At 35.9% G+C, this 21,796-nt stretch overlaps 2 protein-coding genes across 3 annotated transcripts; one reads left to right on the top strand and one right to left on the bottom strand.

The window, feature by feature from the left end:
* Positions 1–14,794: 14,794 nt before the first annotated feature.
* LOC109180454 (E3 ubiquitin-protein ligase SINAT5-like) lies at positions 14,795–17,907 on the top strand. Of its 2 annotated transcripts, none has more exons than XM_019330055.1 (4): positions 14,795–15,159; positions 15,757–16,001; positions 16,501–16,887; positions 17,228–17,907. In XM_019330055.1, the coding sequence occupies exons 2-4, from the start codon at positions 15,792–15,794 to the stop codon at positions 17,546–17,548; spliced, it is 918 nt and encodes a 305-aa protein (XP_019185600.1). In that variant the 5' UTR covers positions 14,795–15,159; positions 15,757–15,791; the 3' UTR covers positions 17,549–17,907. The 2 variants fall into 2 exon arrangements, with proteins under 2 accessions (XP_019185600.1, XP_019185608.1); XM_019330063.1 differs by having other exon boundaries at positions 15,724–16,001.
* On the bottom strand, positions 15,210–20,986 carry LOC109180447 (uridine 5'-monophosphate synthase-like). The gene is made up of 8 exons (XM_019330041.1): positions 20,470–20,986; positions 19,827–20,166; positions 19,584–19,667; positions 18,956–19,038; positions 18,777–18,864; positions 18,408–18,662; positions 18,038–18,166; positions 15,210–15,304 (listed from the first exon to the last, which is right to left on the bottom strand). The coding sequence occupies exons 1-7, from the start codon at positions 20,940–20,942 to the stop codon at positions 18,038–18,040; spliced, it is 1,452 nt and encodes a 483-aa protein (XP_019185586.1). The 5' UTR covers positions 20,943–20,986; the 3' UTR covers positions 15,210–15,304.
* Between the last annotated feature and the right edge of the window lie 810 nt (positions 20,987–21,796).

Below are 21,796 nucleotides of genomic sequence, written 5' to 3'. Positions count from 1 at the left end.
CAATTGATTATATTCACTATATTATCTATTATCTTTTTTTTGCACTATTTTTCTAATTAAATATCAAAGTTATAATACAAAATAATGCTATATATTTATTTACCAAGTATTTTATTAATACCATGAAAAAATTAAAAAAATATAATTAATAAAGCCAACCATATTAACTACTTGAGAGATTTTGTGACAAAGAGAGTATTCAAATCACACAATAAATTGAAGTGAGAACTACCTCGCAATGTCCTTGTTTGACAATCAGCAGTTAGGGGTTAGCGTTAGCGGATTTGACCAGCGAATTTATTTAATTATTAACATTGGGTAGAAAAAATGACCGCCAAATTATTAAATCAAATGAATGGTTCATATTGTTCAGGTTTTAACTTTTTTCTTTTAAGATTTTCTAATTTATCCTTAATTATATGATTATCCATTTAATTTTTCAGTTAATTCACCGTCAGTCTAATTCTAATATTAAAGTCTAATATAAAATTATAACTACACCATTAATCTAATTATAATATTAAAGTCTTAATAGAACTTGACCACAAATCCTAATGTCGGAATCTCCTCAAACAATATTAGTATATATTTAATATTTTATGCCCTAATTTTTATTTGTTCTCCCTTATGTCTCGTATTTGGTTTCAACCATACCTATACAATTATTTTATTGACAATTATAATCAATCTTGACTATATTATCTTGCATTTGTAAACTTAGAATTACCTATTTAACCCGCACCGGCTTAGCTCAATGGTTTTGAACCTCGGCGGCGGCAGTGCGGGAATTATGTCCAAAGTGGGCAGATTCCTTGTCCACAATGCTCTGTCGGGTCGGAGTGTGGAGGGCCCTTGGGGTTGGAGACTCAACCTTTGGGAGAAGAATTACCTATTTAAATACGCAAATTCAACCTTCAATTATCTATGCATGAACAATTTCAATATAATCCTGCCTTAATATACTTTAAAGTACTTATTTAAAAAAAAACATTGGGCATTATTCCAATCGCGCAATGCGCGTAAAAAACTAGTCAATATAATAAAATGCATACTTATAGAGTGCAAATCAAGTTTTTCAATATTAAATTAGAGTCGTTATGCTGTGTAACCGTGTGCACCATGCATAGTGTACACGGTTGCAAAAACGACGTCATTTTGATGTCTGACTTTAAAAAAAAAAAATCAGTTTCGATTGCGGTTAGCGGCATTATGTTATGCATAATTTGAACTATACATCCATAACTTCATAACTATACATTCAGAATTGCATAACTACACATCCATAACTTCATAACTATACATTCAGAATGTGAAATTATAACTTCATAACTATACATTCAGAATTGCATGCATAACTACACATCCATAACTTCATAACTATACATTCAAAATTGTATAACTACACATCCATAACTTCATAATTATATATTCAGAATGTGAAATTATAAAATTATGAACATATGTTTACATAACTAACGACAATCGAAAATAATTTTTTTAAAAGTAAAACGATGTTGTTTTTGTAACCGTGTGCACCATGCATGCACACGGTTGCACAGCATAATTTTCCATTAAATTATTAACAAAAGGGAAAAGGGTCAAATAGGCCCTCGAACTTTAGCTTAAAAGTCAATTAGGCCCCTAAAGTTTTTAAAGGTTCAATTACATCCATCAACAATTCATTTAGGTGCAATGAAGCCCAAAAACAAGTTAATGACCTGCTATCACAGGTCATTGGGGTTCAGGCCACCTTTCGGCGAATTTTCCGACATAAAAAAGGTGACCAGCAACCGACCCAAATTTGTCGAAAATTTCGCCGATCACTTCTTTTGTTGAAAATTTCGCCGGTCACTTTTTTTTTTTTTTTTTTTTTTTTGCTGAAAAATTCGCCGGAAGGTGGTCTGAACCCTAATGACCTGTGATAGCAGGTCATTAATTTGTTTTTGGGCTTTATTGCACTTAAATGAATTATTGATGTGTGTAATTGCACCTTTAAAAAATTTAGGGGCCTAATTGATTTTTAAGCTAAAGTTCGAGGGTGTATTTGATCCTTTTCCCTTAACAAAATTATTTTGTAAGAAATATTTGTACACTAGTGTCAATGAATATGGGTAGCTCGAAGTTTGGATCGATCCGATTCAAACGTTACCATATTAGACTATAGCCTAGTCCAGCCCGTGGTATAGTGGTATGGACCTGGTCTAGTCATCATTTCTTATCCATGGGTTGGTCCCGACCCAATAGCCTAATTTCTTTTAATTAAAAAAAAAAAAGAAATTGGCAATTGAAAAACTATTCCTATATTGGATTATTTTGTTTTAGTTATGGATTGTAAAATAAAATTAAGTGGCCTTGAAATTTACAAATAATACAATGACCCAGTTTGGTAAAATACGCAAATTATGCAGTGGATTCGTGTCCACAATGCATTGTGGACACGAGTCCAAAACGACGTTGTTTTCAAGGAAAACGCGTCATTTCAGTTGATTTTTTTTTTTTTTTGATTTTGTCTCGCTATTAACGGCGTTATTCGTTTGTGCCATTATGAATGTACAGTTATGACATTATGAATGTATAGTTATGGAATTATGAATGTAAGTTATAAAATTATGAACACAGAGTTCTGACATTATGAACTTACAATTATGAACATATAGTGATAAAATTATGAACATAGAGCTCTAAAATTGTGAACATCGAGCTTTGAAAATTATGATTTTACAGTTATTGTATTATGAATGTACAATTATGCAATTATGAATGTACAGTAATGAAATTATGAACACAGAGCTCTGACATTATGAACTTACAACATGAACATATAGTGATAAAATATCATATAAACTATCAGTCAATTTTGACTTATTTAACCATTATTAATTGTTCAGCTTTGGTTAAAACATCAACTCCAAAATGTCAAAAAAGTTATTCAAAGCAATTTTTTCAATTAGCTTTTTGAGAAAAAAATTCTATCAAACAGCTATCGGTTAACATTTAATTTACCAAACACTTTCTTACAATCAACTAATGTTATCAATTAGTTACACTATCTAATTAACTCAATCAGCTAAACAGTAGCCATTTACCAAAGAGGGCCAATATACTCCTAAAGTGCCAGAAAAAAATTACGGAGTACTTTATTTGATATGTTCGCTATATTTAACCAAATGCATGGTTCTAAATCATTATCAAATTATATTTGTTATAATAATGTTAGTAGTGGTACTAGTACTCAACCTCATGTAATTAATTAGTTATAAGAAATTAAATATCAACAAAAAACTATAACAAAAATATGCAAATAAAAAAAATACATAAATGATAAATATTTTGCAGCAAACAAGGATCTAACATTTGGACGATGGCCATACAAGCCAAGCCTTCCTTTTTTTTTTTCTTTTTTTTATGTAAACCACGAAGTGGTCCGAGTCTTTCTCGATCCGTTTAATGGTCAAATCTACACGACTAATCCCCGTTTGCTCTGGGAGGCACGCAAGCCGAGCCTTCCTAGTACCTAAGGAAGTAGGTAGGTACTAGGAATGCCATTATATTGCTGTTGCACCTAATTAAGAGCAACCACACCAGTGTATAATGAGAGAATAATGTCAGAAATTAGTGCCATGTGAAAGAGAGACAAGCATGAAAGAGAAAAATAGACTTCTCCTGCAAATGTTGGGAGATTTCAAAAAAGTGGGACCCACAATTAATTTTAATCATCAGTGACAGCCATGCGTGGCTGTCACCTCTGCGCCCAGCTGGCGCATGCAGTGCACGCGCCAGCTGGGCGCGTCAAGCGCGCCGAGAGGCACGCCTGACAATAAATAAAATATCATTATTTTTATTTAATTTTTCTTTTTCCATTTTTTTTTCCTTTTTTCTTTCTCTTCCCATTTTCTCTATCCTAATCACTCTTACATTATCTCCCCATTATCCCCAACCATTGTGGATGCTTTAATTAAGCTAATCTCTAACAGGCAGGGACTACTATGTAAAAGGAGGCCAGGCAACCTAGTCCATCTCATCTGCTGTCCTTCAATTCCTCACCCAAAGAAACATTCAGGCACAAGAGTCTTTAAAATACAAGAGTCTATGTCCAGGTCTGATCTTCTGAGGTCCCTAGACATTAAAAAACTGTTTAATGTCTAGGGACTTGGCATGGGCAGTCAGTATCACATGCCTCTTTTCTTACACTTCCAAGTTCCATCCATCATTCACGAGGCTTCAAGCTCATTCACACTCCTTGTAGTATTTTTATCGGTATTGATATAATGAATGAGAAATTAATCTTAGTTTTAGGGGGCGTTTGGTTCACGGAATCTTAGATTACCCCAGATAATAGGATTACCTCCAGGAAGGTAATGTGAGATGTTAGGAATGTAAGATTACCTTGTGTGTTTGGTTTGGATAGTGTAATATAATATTACCTTGTTTGGTTCAAGGTTATATTTTTAGGTTATATGGATCAATTTACAATAATGTCCTCAATAATATATATATATATATATATATATATATATATATATATATATATATATATATATAGGCTCCGGATCCCATGAGGTCACTTAGATGGATAAGATCATGAGGCCTCATCTCATCCATTAAATCATTACATATAAAGGGGTGAGATTGAAAGAGATTTGTTATGCATTTAATGTAGTAGTCTATGCATAAGGGTGAATAAGTAATTGTAATATTGGAGCTATTTATGGTTAAAAATAAATTGGATATATTCCATGTAAAGGATCAATTGATTATGGGATAGAATTATATATTAATGGCAACAAATTAGTATTAATATTGTGAGAGTTGAATTAAAGCATTCGTAATCAGGAACAAAGTGCACGGTGGTTTCTCAAGGACACAGTGATGGAGCAAATGGTTAGAGGTATGTGCAATCGTATTAGAACTACTTTTTGACTTTTCGTATGTCTGTGCATATAATATGTTAAGTCTGTGCGTTGCAAATCTGAAGTGTGTGCAGTTAATTTCACTTGTGTCTAATGAGCGCATGATGAAGGAGTTCAATACAAATCACATTACATTTAGTATGTAACGCACGAGTTTTAAAAAGTTGAATAGGCAAACAGACATTGTGTTTTGATATGATATGTGTTTAGGTAACGAGACATTGGTGGAAAAAACATGGTGGAGTTTTGTATTAGAATATGCAAGTTAGGTTGATGCTTGTGCAAGTTTGAGGGTTAGCCTTTGCGAGTGAATTGCTTAGCCTAAGCAAGTAGGACACAAAAGGCTATTACCGTTATATTCCCAGCCTGTGCATGCTAGGTTTTATCCATGTGCAAGTTAGAACTTTAGGTTGTGCAACTGAGTGGTAAAAAGTTGAAAAGGCAATCAGACATTGTGTTTTGATATGATATGTGGTTAGGTAACGAGACATTGGTGGAATTTTGTATTAGAATATGCAAGTTAGGTTGATGCTTGTGCAAATACTCCGTAATATTTAACAAATTACAACTCAAAACTTTTGTAATAGTACAAGAATTTACTAACATAATAATTAAAAGCACATTAATAATTAATAAGACAATAATAACAAACGAGGTATAGTGGGGCATTGATCTATTGAAATGCTTTAGTGCTTGATGCCACACAACTTTTGTTGGGCTATCTACCGCAACATTTGGATTCCCATCACCATTGTTTCCTGAAAATACCAAGCTTAATTAATACCATTTATCAAATTAATAAAAAGCGCATATTCAAAAAACACAATGTCAATCGCACACACCATGCAATCAACCAGCACACACAGTAAAAAATAATAAAATAAAAGTAATAATAGTAATAACTGTATGTTGGTCGACACATTCAAACGCATATGCTTTCTGGTTTATAACCAACATAGTTAACACTAACAATGAAATTAAAAGGAAAAAAAATTAGTGTGCTGTGACAAAAATTACAACCAACATTATACAACAACAATGTTAAAACTCTAAAAATTTGACAAATTTATAAGAAACATTTTTCACTGCATAATTGATTTTAACACATCACAGCATATCATCCCTTCTAATATAACCAAAAAAAAAAAACAAAACAAAACAAGATGTCTTAGTTCTGTGGTGTCAAAATGAGTTCTCATTCAATTTGCACCAAAATTTATTTTCACAAATAAATATGTTAAATAAAACACTATTTTTTTAATCTTCTCAAAGTATTAAAACAGTATCCAATCCAATACCATGCATAACTCCACAAAAACTATCTCAAAAATAAAAATTTGACTTCATACACACGCATACACACACCCCGTCTCACGACAAGCACACAACCCCCCACCACCTACCATATGCTCCAAAGAAAACAAGATGAATCCAAAAAAAAATAAAAAAAATGTACATACCACACCCCAAAAATGCTAACAATAAGAAACCAAACAAAAATAACTTTCTACACAACTCATAGTTGAAACCAACCAGTGGATTACTAACAAGATGCACACGCCAACATGCTTTAACGCACATATTCACTTCTACCGGACTTAAAAAAAAAAAAAAAAAAAAAAAAAAAAAAAAAAAAAAAAAAAAAAACACCACCGAAGTGCCTTATATATTCCCTGCTTATATTCTTTAATTTACAATATTGTCAAGAAGGTAAAGAGATGGCAATTTCTGCTCAACTGTGGCCTGAAGACAAATTTGAGAATTAAGTAAAAAGAAGTGCAGAAAACTAAACCACTCTGAAGCCTATAGAATAAGATAGTGAAGGAAGAGATAAATAAAAAAAAGAAGCATCATATCATTTTCAGTAAAGGTTAGGTTATTACAAGAATGCAGTTGATAAAATTGTTGTGAACCAACATTCCAGTCTTATCTCAATTAACAGCCCAAGAAAAATTCTTCAGGCATAAAATTATGATTATGTATTCTCAATTCAATGAGAAAGCTATATATTTTTTACACAACCAATTAATAAGCTATATTCTTTAATTTACATATTGTCAAGAAGGTAAAGATCGAGATGGCACCGAACCCCCCCCCCCCCACCGCCACCCCCTCTCCCCGGAAACCCTAGAACCACAATCCCCAAAAGACCACGCCGCACCACACCCAACTACAGCCCCTATAAACACAATCCACATCACGATTTCCAGTCTAGTGTGTAACATGCAAAACAAAACAAGCCCCCTGAATCACATATCCGGCCGGGACAAAAAAAGAAAAGAAAAAACCAACTGGTAACACTGGAAGAACAACAACCCACCCACACCCACCGGACTTAACTACACAGCAACCACCAGCCGCGGCTAAAAACGCAACCCAGAACGACATGCATCACAAAACACACCCCAAAATACCCGACACCACAACACATGAACAATACCTGGAACGCCTCCGGAGGACGCAGCTCTCAGACGCTTGGAACTCCGGTTAGAAGAGCCAGCCATGCCCAACGGTATTGCTTTGTGCAAGAACGGACCGCCGTGAAAAAAAAAGGAAGAGAAGGAAGAGACGAAGAAAACGAGCAGTCGCCTGGTGCTACGAAAAGATGAAGACGCGGATGGAATGGGAAGAGACAGCAAATAAATTAAAATCCAATCACTACCATAATTATCAACGCACAAGCCCAAAAAATCTGCAATTACTTTAATGTAAATAAATATAACCTAATAAAGACACAATTAAAAAGACAAGAAAACCCCCCACACACCCACAATGTCTCGCACATGCCAATAAAGCCTCATCCATCTCATCCGTCCAACACCCCAAATAGACGCTCAAGATCAAGCCTCACCACCTTACCTGCCAAAGGTAACCTCACCAGATTCAATATCTATATATATATATATATATATATATATATATATATATATATATATATGTATGTATGTATGTATGTATGTATGTATGTATGTATGTATGTATGTATGTATATATGTATGTATTTATATATATGTATGAATGTATATCGATGCTTAAATATTAAAAAAATTAAATATATAAATATACACATATATATTTGATTATATAAACATATATTAATTTCATTATTATTATTATTGTTGTTGTTGTTATTATTATTATTATTATTATTATTATTATTATTATTATTAGTTAACAAGGGCAAAGTTGGAATAATTCAAGGTAATCTAAGATTACCTAAAAAATTGGGGGTAATCACATTACCTTGAAACATTACCGCCACATCAGCTTTCAGGTAATATAACATTACCAGGTAATCTTATAACTTGAACCAAACAAGGTAATATAACATTACCAGACTCAGATTACCTAGGTAATCCAAGATTCCGTGAACCAAACGCCCCCTTAAAGTAATAAGGTAAGAGTTCGGTTCCTATCACAAATATTAGAGGTTTGGGTCTTCTTGTACCTTTTTTTTTTGAAAGCCAAGCACGGTGGCATATTTTAATTAATGAAAGGAATCAAGCAGTCAGGAGGGACATAGTCCCAATACATAGAGTGTTCCTGATCAAAAGCTAGTGTAGCTAAAGTATGAGCACTAACATTAACTAGTCTAGAGACAATATTGAAAGAGCAATACGTAAATAGGGCCATAATTGCCCGACATTGATCCTCCACCACTCCTTCATAAGATAGGATGGTCGTAGGACTAGATAGCAAGTGATGTCGTAGTTGTGTGCAATCAGTCAGCATATCCACATCAAGTTCGTTCCGCTCCTTAAGCCAAGATAACGCCTCTCTGCATGCTAGGGCCTCCGCCATAAGTGGTGACAAACAAGTCATGAGTTTGCCATTTGTTGCGGCCTTGAATGAACCATTCGGGTGGAGTAATACTACGCCATAAGCCGCGTCTCCCGTCTGCGGCCGAAATCCTCCGTCAAAGAAGCACCGCGGCCGTCCGTGAAGCACCGGTGGAGGCTGCTGCGCTGGTGGAACACTGCCCGGGCAGTGTGCCTGGGTATACGTTGTTCTTGCCGCTGCAGCACGTCTCCATGTAGCAGGAGGTGGCGGTAATGCTCTCTTCCACACAGCTTCATTTCGGGCATTCCATAAATGATAAAGAACTCCTACCAGTGTGGCAAATTGCTCTTCCGTTAAGTTGGCCATAGCACCCATTATCCATTCTGAAAAAGTAGCAGCAATAATATTTGTAACAGGCAAACCCGAAATATTCCAAACAATTCTAGAATAATCACAAGAAGTTAATGTATGCATAACATTCTCATGAGATGTATCACACATTGGGCATGTAGGATCAACTTCTACTCTCTTTATAATCAGGTTGTTTGTGGTTGGGAGGATATCACATAAGGCTCTCCACAAAAAGGTTTTCCATTTGTGTGGAATTTTCAACTTCCACAATGTGATCCACTTATCAAAGGTACCCGAATTATTTTCATAATTTCCAACAATCTGCCTGTATGCATTTTTAACAGAATATTCACCCCTTGGGTCCTTATACCAATACCACGAGTCTTCTTACTCCGGGCTTAGGGATCCTATATATCCGGGCCACATCATCAGGTTCAAATAAATCACTTAAAATATGAGGATCCCATGTTTTCGTCTGTTGGTCAATCAAGCCTACAACCCTTGCCTCACGCAGTTCCTCAGGCATTTCTGTCTGTATTAAAGGACTTGGATCATCAGGCAACCAGGGATGTCCCCAGATCAGAGTTTTTTCCCCATTTCCAATCCTTCTCCTTACTCCAGCGCAAACTATTTCATGGGCAGCCATTATACTCCGCCAACAATAACTGGGGCAATTCCCTATCTTGGCATCGATAAAGGAAGTCGTCGGGTAATAACGGGCTTTATATATTCTTGCCGCAAGAGAGGTTGGGTTAGTAAGAAATCTCAATGCCTGCTTCCCTAACATAGCCAGGTTGAAAGAACGGAGATCTTTAAATCCCAAACCCCCATATTTCTTAGGGACACATAATTTATCCCAGGCCTTCTAGTGAATCCCTCTGTCCACCCCTTTCCCCCACCAGTACCTGTTCATTGTCCTTTCAATAGATAAACAGACTGTATCGGGCAATAAGAAAATACTCATTGAAAAGGTAGGCATAGATTGAGCCACACTTTTCAAAAGTACCTCTTTTCCTGCTTGTGACAACAACTTCTTATTCCATGATCCAATTCTCTGTTTGATTTTATCCTCCACATAAGAGAAGACTGCTCTTTTATTTCTCCCAATGAATGACGGAAGGCCTAAATATTTCCCAAAGTTTTGTGCCTGATCCACGGCTAAACAATTAGCCACGAGATCCCTATCTTCCCTTGAGGTATTCCTGCTGAAGCAAATATTCGATTTATGGTAATTAACCATCTGGCCAGATAAATTCTCATACCTATAGGCATTGTTTTATCACACTAGCCTCCTGTAAATTTGCCTTGAAAAACAATAAGCTGTCATCTGCAAAGAAAAGATGTGACACTGGGGGTGCCCCTCTAGCCACTCTACATCCATGAATTGAACCTGCCAGCTCAGCTTTTTGTAATAATAAAGATAATCCTTCAGCACATATAATAAACAAATACGGTGAGAGGGGGTCACCTTGCCTAAGACCTCGTGTTGGGATTATTTTTCCTCCAGGCACACCATTTACCACAACCTGATATGTCACAGTTGTCACACATGTCATAACCAAATCAATCCACCCCTTATTAAATCCCATCACCTGCAACATCTTTTTCAGAAACGGCTACTCCATCCTATCATATGCCTTTGTCATATCTAACTTTAGAGCACCCCACCCCACATTACCACATTGCTTCCGATTTAAAAAGTGACCCACCTCTGAAGCCACCAGGATATTATCTGTGATCAACCTCCCTGAAATGAAAGCACTCTGGGACTCTGATATTAGATTTTTCATAAACGGTTTCATCCTATTGGTCATCATTTTAGCCATAATCCTGTATAGTACATTACTGAGAGCAATCGGCCGCATATCCCCAACCGTTTCAGGCACATTTTTCTTAGGGATCAGTATTATATTCGTATCATTCAAACCATTCGGGAGGATCCGCGAATTGAGGGCATTAAGAATAAATTCAGATACATCCACTCCCACCACATCCCAAAAATGTTGATAAAAACCCGGGTTCATACCATCTGGCCCCGGGGCTTTATCTGGGAACATAGAAAATACTGTAGTTCTAACCTCATTAACATCAAAGGGGCGCAAAAGGGCCATATTTTGTGGCGGGGTGACATGTGGGGTAAAATCATTAAACAAAGGATCACTGCATGTAACATTATTCGTTGCAAAAATCCCCTCAAAATATCTCATAACAAGTAGATTCATATTCTTCTTGTACCTATGAGAACACGGTTTGGTGTTGAGTCTAACTTAGGATGGGTTTTTATGGGGTTAAAAATAATTGGGCAAATAAAAACCACTTATCAAAAATATATAAATAAATTTTACTAGAAGACAAGTTTGGCATTTCTAGGTCTAGGAATTAAATCTCAACTAAAATTCTTAATCAAAAATTAGATTGTACATTTATTATTTATATAATAAATGCTCAACAGGTTCTATGCGTTTTTAAATTACATATGATCCGTTGATCATCTCAAATGAACAATTAGCTCAAATTAGTTCTTATTTTCTCTCCTGAGATGGACGCTCGTTCTCACTGAAGTGCATCCCTATCAGTGTTGCTAAAGTTGCGCTTAGGCGCTGATTATTCGACACCTAGGCGCTAGGCAGTCGGCCTCCTAGGCGCTCTAGGCGGTCCCCAGGCGCCTAACGATTTTTTTCAACATTGATCCATATATATATATATATATATATATATATATATATATATATATATATATATATATATATATATAGGGAAAATGGCACTTTTCCCCCCTGTGTTATATACCTATAGCATTTTTTCCCCCTAAATTATTGAAGGGGCTGTTTTTTCCCCTGAAATGTTAAATGGACATATTTACCCTTAAACTAAATATTTAATTTATTTTTTTTCTCCAACAAATTATGACCATAATTTGGATCAAACCAAACAAACACTATAGCAACCAAACCGAAATATTCCAATTACAATTTAGAATCGAAATTCGATATTTAGATCGAGTTTATTAAAATCGTGAACCGGAACGGACGGTTCATGTTCCGAACTGAAAAAATAAAATACATTTATTGTTGAATTTATACTATTTTAAAATAAAAAATAAGATTTTAAAATAAAGACGGTTCAAAATCGCGAATCGAATCCGGAACCGCCGGTTCACGGTTCAAGATTCAATTTTTTTGATACATAATTTTAATACATTGACATTTAAATATTGGGTTCTAGATTTGAATTATAACCGAAAACTATTAATTCAATTGCTTTAGTATCCGGTTCAATTCAAACTGATCCGTGGTCATCCCTACGTATACGCAATAATTTGTTGGAGTAGTAAAATAAATAAAATGTTTACTTTAAGGGTATAAATGTCAATTTAATATGTCACGGGGAAAAAGCACCACTTTTAGAATAATTGAGGGGGCTAATGTGCTTACCTAAATAATTGAGGGGGAAAAAGTGATATAAGTATATATATATATATATATATATATATATATATATCTTTCAAGTTTCAACTATGAGATGATAAGATGCTTCTCTAGTGATTCAAGTTTTATAAACAATTCATGAGATCCAACTAACCACAAGTGGGTTGATGATGACACTTGAGGAGAAATTTGAAAATTTGGTGCATTAAGATATGAGAGCTATATATATATATATATATATATATATATATATATATATATATATATATAATTCTTGTAATCTAAAATAAAGCAGCAAGTCTTGTCTGCACACCAAATGGAAGGTGGGAATGGTTGAAGTTGAAGAGAATCTCACCACTTTCACCCTCTGATCTGTTTACTCAAACCACCATTTTGGAAGTTGAAACTACATTGAAATTTGCAAGTCATGATCATTCACGGAGTATAATGTTAGTTCTTTATAGGGATAAATGTTAAGAATATCATCATCAAGAATATGTTGAAATTGCTGTTGGAAAAAATAGCTTAAAATGACATATTAAGTGGTTATTTTGTGATACAATTATCAGTGGGGTCCACTTTTGATTTGGGTCGGGTCAAAATGGATTCTGGTTCTTCGTAGTGAGACGAAGAGATTGATATATTGTACGCTAAAAATGGATAATGGGTGAATGAGATATTGATTCTCAAAGTAGACCCATTTGAGTTGGAAAATGAAGGGAAAAAAAGAGCTTTTGTCCCACATTGGCTTGGGAAGAGGATTTGCCCTACTATTTATACAAGAACTCTTTTTAAGTTTATTGAATTGTATAGCATAGAGGCTCTCTCTCGAAATTGGCAAGTCGTTATGCCAAACTTCTGTATTCATTTTCCGACAAAGTCACGATTTCGTGTTGTTATTGTTAGTTTCGACCAAGTGGCCTTCGTGTTGTTATTGTTAGTTTCGGGCAAGTGGCCGAAACCTTTCATTGCAAATAACTTTGAAATTTCAAGTTTCGGCCAAATGGCCGAAACATTGAAGTGGCAGTGGCCGAAACTTTGCACAGTATACACGAACCAGAAAAGCATATCCCTATTATAATTGTTGAGTTCTAATTCATCAGCTGTTACATGATTTAATTTTTTAATTAATTTCAATTTCAATTTTGAATTAAAACCTATGTAAATGGTTGCTGTTACAGGAGTTGTAGGGGTGCCCCTAAATGCCATAATAAAGGCTATTCACTCTTCAATCCCTATATAAGAAGGAGTTCAGCAGTAGCTTTTTTTAACACACAAGAAAAATAATTTTTCCAGCCTCAAAATACCTCTGCTTCTACTCTTTTCTTGAAGCTGTGTTCTGCCCGTGCTCTTATTCGCCGGGTTCGTTCATTTGGGTACTCAAACGTCGAACCGTTATACGTTTTATCTTGGAAGCCTAGGCCACAACGCTCCTAGCATTTTTGGGAGGTGGCAAATAAGGTTTTAAGGAAAGACAGACACTTTGCCTAACTCGTACTAATCTTTCTTCCTTCTCCTTCTTTCTTGTTTTGGATTATGCTCTAAGCAAAAATCCGTTCTTTCTTGTTGACTTGGAATTATAATCCAAGGATTATATGTTCCTTTTTTGTTGATATATATTATTCCAAAGGCTGAACCCCAACCCTAATTTGTTGATATATATTGGTATATCTTTTCGTAGATATACATGTATATATAACCGTTGGTTCCGGCATATATATATATATATATATATATATATATATATATATATATATATGTTTTGGATATATATCAAATAATACTTTATATATATTTCGTGTGTATATATATAAATATTATTTTAGGGATATTAAATCGATTTTGGTTCATGATCACCAACAATTGCGCCTAAGGTATCTCAATCCACTGCAATCCTCGAGCATGCTAAAGACTTTTATCTGCAAAAAAATTTACGATCTATCATGTTGTCTATAAGCTATAGCTATGCATAATATAATATACTACACATTTTTATTAAAGCGTTTCCATTTTTAGTCTATAAGTTTGATGACTTCTTATTTTTGTTCTTTGATTATGAAATTCTCACTTTGAATGCATGATTTCAAACTAATTCATTTTAAAAATTGATGTGAAAGTCATATGTCTTGCAATAAGTGATTAATTTTTAGGGACAAAATTATTTCCCTAAAAATGACAATAGGTAGGATAGGAACTTGTTTGTTTGTTTGTTTAATTTTTGTTTTTGTTTTTGTTTTTGTAATTGTACTAAACAGACCCGCCGGCACCGCCCTGGTGTTTATTTGTGAGCGCGTGCGGGGCCCAATTCTTCTGTGCCGCTTCCGCTTGTCAGACGTCTAATTTCTGGACATACGCTCTCTCTCTCTCTCTCTCCCGGAACGCGCACAAAAGGACACGCCTTTATTTTGAAAATTGAAATCCCCCTTTTCTGCTCCTCAAATCTCTCCTCACTACACCATCATTTGCTCCTCTTCAAATCACCATTTCATGTATCCCTATCATTTCTGTCTCCATCTTTTGAGTTTGCAGAGCTGATAGTGCCTCCCTGCCGCCTGGCTTCTTCTTAGGGTTTCTCCTCCTCCGATTGGAATGGTTTTTCTTTTCGTGTTGGACGGCGGTTGTCGTTTTCGGAATGGAATGGTCTAGATCTGTTGCGACTCTTCTTTGAACCTCAGTGTGCCATTTCCATTGTAAGCTTCACATTTCCTGAATTTCTTTACTGTATATGCATTGCTCTTGCTTCGATCTGCTTATTTCGTGTCTGCCATTGTGCATTAGTTCATGCCTTTTGAAGCTTTTACAGTTTTACAGAGCTAACGTTATTATTTTTTTCCCCTGAAATTAACATCGAAATGATGAAGGAATCATAGCTTTGAATGAATTGTTTCACATATGAAATGCAACATTTTTGCTAATTATAAATGAACTTTTGTTTTAAATATTCTAGACATGATTGATGGAATGAACTAGGATTTTAGCATTGCCCTTTGCTTCCAGTTCTCCATAATAAGATATATTGTTTTACTGCAGTAGGTATACAAACCCATAATATACAGTTAAACTCTTGGGCATTGACAGAAGAGATGGCACAGTTGCCATAAAGGACAGGGTTGATAAATACCTTTGAAATAAATGTGAAGTTCATAATAATGTCCTTAATGTTAGCATTGCAGTTTCTGGTGCCTGTTGTCTTCTTTCTTTTAAACTTGTATATGCAAATTCAATGTATGGGCTGAACTGAGACACTAACACAGGTGACGAGACACTAACACAGGTGACGTGTTCAGGGAGGGACCAATCACTATATTAGCAATTAATATCAATGGCAACGGGAAGTCCTTATTTTGATGATATCCGATGTAAACCTGAGGTCATTGATCCTCCACAAGATGAAGACTCAATGGATGTTGGTGAACTTTCCAGTGAGCCTATGCAGAATACTCTAAAACCTAATGTAACTGTTTCTAGCAATGTTCGTGAACTGTTGGAATGCCCGGTGTGCCTAAATGCCATGTATCCACCAATTCATCAGGTATGATTACTTAGAAGAATAGAAGGGCTTGAAAGGGTAGAAATTTCAGATTATCTAATGGAATAGAATGGTTTTCAACATATATGAAAAACGTCTTCATTCATACTATATTGGTTCAACAGTTGGATCTGATGCATTTGATAAGTAGAACTGCTAGAAGTGGTAACCGTATGTACGTTTAAGCTCATGGCTGATCATTGCCAATGAATAAACGGTATTAATCATTACAAGTAATGAGCTGTGACATTGGTGATAATCAAGTTCTAAAGGTAGTAGCTAGCGTGTTAACTACCCTGCATATCAATCACTTTCGAGAAGCCTTAATGTTCATCATCATATTATTTCTGAAGATTCAATCAAGAGATATGTTCACCAACTTTTCAGTATAATAGTTGTGAACATACAATCAAAGCACCCATCTATAAGATGCTAGGGTTATTACAATCATGTTTGCTGTGTCTGTTTTTGTCCTTCCATACTAACTTATCCTATTGTCCAGTGTTGCAATGGTCACACATTGTGTTCTGGTTGCAAGCCCAGGGTACACAACCGCTGCCCAACTTGCAGGCATGAGCTTGGTAATATTAGATGTCTTGCTTTGGAGAAGGTTGCTGCATCTCTTGAGCTCCCTTGTAAATATCAGGACTTTGGGTGCATGGGGATCTATCCTTACTACAGCAAACTGAAGCATGAATCCCAATGTGCTTTCAGACCTTATAATTGTCCTTATGCAGGATCAGAGTGCACAGTGATTGGTGACATTCCCTTTTTAGTGGCTCATTTGAAAGATGATCACAAGGTTGATATGCATAGTGGAAGTACCTTCAACCATCGCTATGTTAAATCAAATCCACACGAAGTTGAGAATGCTACATGGATGCTTACAGTAAGCACTACTTTTTAATGTTTCAACTTATTTTTCTCTGCCATGCTATGCTTAAGGTGCAACAATATAATTTTGATAAACACCGCTGTATATGTGAGGTGAGATGAGCAGTCATGGACATGCTCAATTCCCTTTATCTAAGAACACTTGCCCTACACTCCACACTGACTGTCAGTGGACTACCTATGAAAGCTGTTTATTTTATTATGTGTTATAAAGCATACCAGTTCATGTTCATGTTCTGTGTTTATTTTTACTTGCTACCTATGAAAGCTGTTTACTTATTCGTTTTACAAAGCATACCAGTTCATGTTGTGTTTTATTTTTGACTTGATACCAGGTTTTCAGTTGCTTTGGGCAGTATTTTTGCTTGCATTTTGAAGCATTTCAGTTGGGGATGGCACCAGTTTACATAGCATTCTTGCGGTTCATGGGAGATGATAATGAAGCTAAAAACTACAGCTACAGTCTTGAAGTTGGAGGGAATGGGAGGAAGATGATTTGGCAAGGGGTGCCAAGAAGTATAAGGGATAGCCATCGAAAAGTTCGTGACAGTTTTGATGGCCTCATCATTCAACGCAACATGGCCCTATTTTTCTCGGGTGGTGATCGAAAGGAGTTGAAACTAAGAGTCACTGGTAGGATATGGAAAGAACAGTGACTGGGTTTTCTCTAGACAAATGTTTTCTAGTTTTCTACCTTAGGAGACATTTTGTTCAGTTTAGCAGTCCAACCATTTCTCTTGGTCATGTATTTTTTGAACATATGAAGCAAGATCTCTTTGCTTGTCCATGAAATACATGAGTGAGAATGCCTAGTTATGCACTAAATGTTTTGTATGTCTTGTGCATCAAATATGTTTCAAGAGGTGGATTCTAGGCCAGTTCTTTGTCATGTGATCATGAAGTCTTATGTTTACTGTTTGGACAACATATCATATGCAGAAACATGTGAACATGGTGACTATATACCAAATAGGGTATTAGGTATACTATAGTAAAACAGTAGTGTGGACTTCAATTACATGTAATGTTCATATCTAGATAGGTGATATTGCTGACACAACAGCAGTCACAGTTTTGCAGAAACCCTGAAAGAATGTTGGAAAAAGTGGAAATAAAAAGAGAAAATAGAGGGTGAGGTTTCATACTTATTTACAGCTCATCATGTATGCATTCCATCCTTGGAGCCTGTACTCTCTAGCTGCCTCTACAGGGTTTGCTGCTTTAATAATTCCACGACCAACAATTATAATGTCACTGCCCCTTTCAGAAATGACCTGAAACAACAATGCAGAAATAGGAAAATGATATATACTCTCAAAAGAGAAATTTCCATTACATATTAATAGAAAAAAAAGAAGAAAAGAATAATGATTTATGATTAACACTTAACAATGAAAGTTTCTACTACAATTTTAAAACTGAAAAGAATCTACTGTTAAGAATTCTTCACAATAGCATCTGTCATTTCTGTCATTTCATTTAAGCGTGAATCCAGAGGTAAACAATGGAACTTACAGAATATGGGGTGTTGTACTGCTGGCCTAAAGAATCTCCACCTTCTACCAGCTGAACACCAGGGGTTGCATGAATAAACGCCGGATTTCCAGGTCCATTAGGCCACGCTGCAGGATTTACAGAGATGAAGCCAATCACGAAATCTGGATGATCATTGGCAATTTTCACTGCTGCTGCTGTATACTCTCCCTTGGCAAGGTTGCCCGATGAACTCATTTCAGCAAGCAAGAGCAGGCCCTTACCATGAGCCAAACCCTAAGTGAAGCATATGGTGCAACTCACATATGAATAACGAAGCATTATGTAGGTCCAGAGGTGAAAAGCATCAGCATAATAGTATGTGTATATATAGAGTGAGAGATGGCAAACCTTCAATTTCAGCCCATCCACAATTCCCGGACCTGAAATTATGTGAGCATTAACTATATCTGCCCAATCCAATATACGGAAGATACCACTGCAAACATGAGTAGACTGTTCAAATGATAATTTAATGGGAGCAAGAGAAAGGAGTATAAGCCTATTATACTGCAAATGCACTCACTCACCCTTCATATTGCATTGCAACCGTGTTGCCAATATCAGCAAACTTCCGATCTTCAAATATTAAGAAGTTGTGTTTCTCTGCAATCTTCATAAGCAAACTAATAAAATATGGTTCGGCAACTTCAACCCAGAAAAAAAAAAACAAAAATCTCTAGTTCTCTACATACTAGGCAATTAAGTCCTGTTTTATTCCCAACAAGAAACAGATTCAATGGGCAAGGACCTAGGAAGGAACATATAACAGAGGATTATGCATTTATGCCACCCAATTTCTCAGAATCTTGGGGAAGGGGGAGAGAACCACCATATTAGTTTCCACCTTTCCTGAAGTCTGTATGCTAATATCCATCTAAAGGAACCAAATTGTTTCATTACCTTATTCCAAATTCTGACAAATAATGTGAATAATGACAAACACAATTTGCCAGTTCTCTGCATTGCATACTATGTTCTTCCGTAGAATCAAACAACTATTGGCTCAACTATCTAATCATTCACCAAATATCGATATTTATCATACAAATAGTTCTATTTTAGATGATTTTGTTCTCTTACACAGTAATCAAAGGGCCAATTGCTCACTTAAAGAAGAAAGAAACAAAACAATACTACTGTGAAAAACCAACTTACAGATCGAAGTTTAGAGCCAAAATGAGGAGTGAAATCAGGCAATATATCGACGTGGGTTTTCAACATGCAAATTTCTCTCCCAACCTGGAAAATATATAAGCAATAAATTTTCATAAATTAAAGCAAACGAATGTCCTCTACATTTGTATATACTAGTTAAAAAGCCATCCAATGTTGATCATTTATTTACTTTACGAAATCACCAGCCTACATAAATTGATCATTTCCTCCTTTTCCCCTCACCTTGTCAGCAATATCGAGTAACTCAGCTGCTGTGGCAACATCAGCAGACACGCACAAGTTACTCTCTTTCTGCACCATTATCTCAAACAACCTCCTCCCGGTAGGATTCGCTGTCATCTTTGCCCTCTCTCCATAAGGAATCCTAACCTCAACCTTCTTCTCAACCCCTGGCATTGGTGCAGCCACTTTCTGGTTCTCCTTCAAGAACTTCATCACCATCTTCTCTGTCTCCTCCGATACCCTCCCCTTTTCCTTCAATATCCTTACCATCTCACTCAACTTCACCATTGCATGCAATGCAATCCCATTCTCAGCCAAGTTCTCCCTACCTCCTTGTTCCCTGTCGAAATAGATGTGTTAAATAAACCCTAATACTCCAATCCAAAAGCATTAGCTTATTGTTGATCACAATAATAACAAATGCCCCAAAAAAGAACTGTAAACACATCAGTAAAGAACATATGAAAAACAAGGTTTTAGCAGGTGGAAATGAATAATACATATTTCATAGATTGTAAACAAAATGCTTTACGCTTAAAATCTCCATACAAGGGCGAATTCAAACCTACAAGTGCACATGCAGAGAAGAGCATTTATTGCCGAACAGAATTAGAGGAGTATAGACTATAGACTAGAGAGTAACCTGTCGATCATGACGACGGCATCGGAAACCTTGAGGCCGGCGGAGCGGAGAGGAGCGGCGGTCTCGAGGACGGAGGCGCCGCTGGTGACGAGGTCTTCGACGATGAGGCAGACCTGACCGGATTGAAATGCGCCCTCGATGGCCTTGGCAGTGCCGTACTCCTTGACCTCCTTGCGGCGCATGAGCATAGGCACATTGTTGGACGTGGAGAAGCAGGTAGCAATCGGAAGGGCGGTATAGGGCACGCCGCAGACAAGGTCGTAGGTGGCGGAGCGAGGGACGACGGCGGTGAGGGTACGGGAAATCTGGCAGAGAAGTTTAGGGTAAGAGACAATGAGGCGGAGGTCGATGTAGATGGGGGACGAGATGCCGGATTTCAGCCGGAAATCGCCGAACTTGACGGCGGAGATGTCGTGAAGCTGAAGGATTAGGGACTCCATCGTTTCAGCTGAAACTGCAGAAGATGACGACATAATTATTTTATTTTACAAATTTTTTAAAATTGAATTAGCGGGCATTATTCGGTTTTGTCTAGACTTCTTTATTTATATTTATTTTTAATACGTTTATAAATTTATTACTCCGTATTTTATAACGATTGTTACATGATTTTTAATACATTTATAATTATAGATTATAGAATTTGATTCGCTAAAGACGTCATCAAAACACCAACAAAGCTTGTACCCTTTGGTTGAATCCTACGTCTAAGATTTTATATATGGAGTTCTCCTTACAATTTTATAAAATTTTATTAAGAGTTAATTACCGAAATAGTCACTTGACTATAGCGAAATTACCAATTTGGTCCTTGACTATTTTTTTTGACTAATTACGGGACTTTAAAAATTTTAACCAATTTAGTCCTCCGTTTGTTTGATCAACGATCGTTAGTCAACCGTTAATTTGGGACCAAATTGATAATTTGCTATAGTCAAGGAACCATTTTGGTAAATAACTTTAAGGGTGGGTAATTCGATTTAGTTTTCTCGAATCGAACCGTACCAAACTAGTTAGATTCGGTAATATACCGAACAACTGAACAGTAATAGATTCTTGAGAACTTTTGATAACAAACCATAAAGAAATCAAATCAAACATTTACGAAAGATACCCGTGAGAATATGAGTTGAACGGCAGAGCAAGCAGCAATGGAATTTGATTTACTTTTTATTTATTTATTTATTTATTATTATTATTATTATTATTATTATTATTATTAAAAAATCAAACGGCATTCGGTTCAGTTCAATTTTTTACCGAACAATTCGGATCGGTTCGGATCAATTTTTTATCAAATCGTTCAGTATACAAGTATCCAATATCA

This window comes from Ipomoea nil, unplaced genomic scaffold (genome assembly GCF_001879475.1).
Source record: "Ipomoea nil cultivar Tokyo-kokei standard unplaced genomic scaffold, Asagao_1.1 scaffold0188, whole genome shotgun sequence".
Lineage (NCBI taxonomy): Eukaryota > Viridiplantae > Streptophyta > Magnoliopsida > Solanales > Convolvulaceae > Ipomoea > Ipomoea nil.
The sequence above is the reverse complement of the archived record's forward strand: the minus strand, read 5'-3'. Positions and strand labels throughout refer to the sequence as shown.

Excerpts from the sequence above, each read along its gene's own strand:
- LOC109180454 (XM_019330055.1), top strand. The coding sequence starts at position 15,792 with ATGGCAACGGGAAGTCCTTATTTTGATGATATCCGATGTAAACCTGAG. Across the intron at positions 16,002-16,500 it reads TGTATCCACCAATTCATCAG|TGTTGCAATGGTCACACATT; the intron begins GTATGATTACTT and ends CCTATTGTCCAG. Across the intron at positions 16,888-17,227 it reads ATGCTACATGGATGCTTACA|GTTTTCAGTTGCTTTGGGCA; the intron begins GTAAGCACTACT and ends ACTTGATACCAG.
- LOC109180447 (XM_019330041.1), bottom strand. The coding sequence starts at position 20,942 with ATGTCGTCATCTTCTGCAGTTTCAGCTGAAACGATGGAGTCCCTAATC. Across the intron at positions 18,663-18,776 it reads TGGATGGGCTGAAATTGAAG|GGTTTGGCTCATGGTAAGGG; the intron begins GTTTGCCATCTC and ends TGCTTCACTTAG. Across the intron at positions 18,167-18,407 it reads AGTACAACACCCCATATTCT|GTCATTTCTGAAAGGGGCAG; the intron begins GTAAGTTCCATT and ends TTGTTGTTTCAG.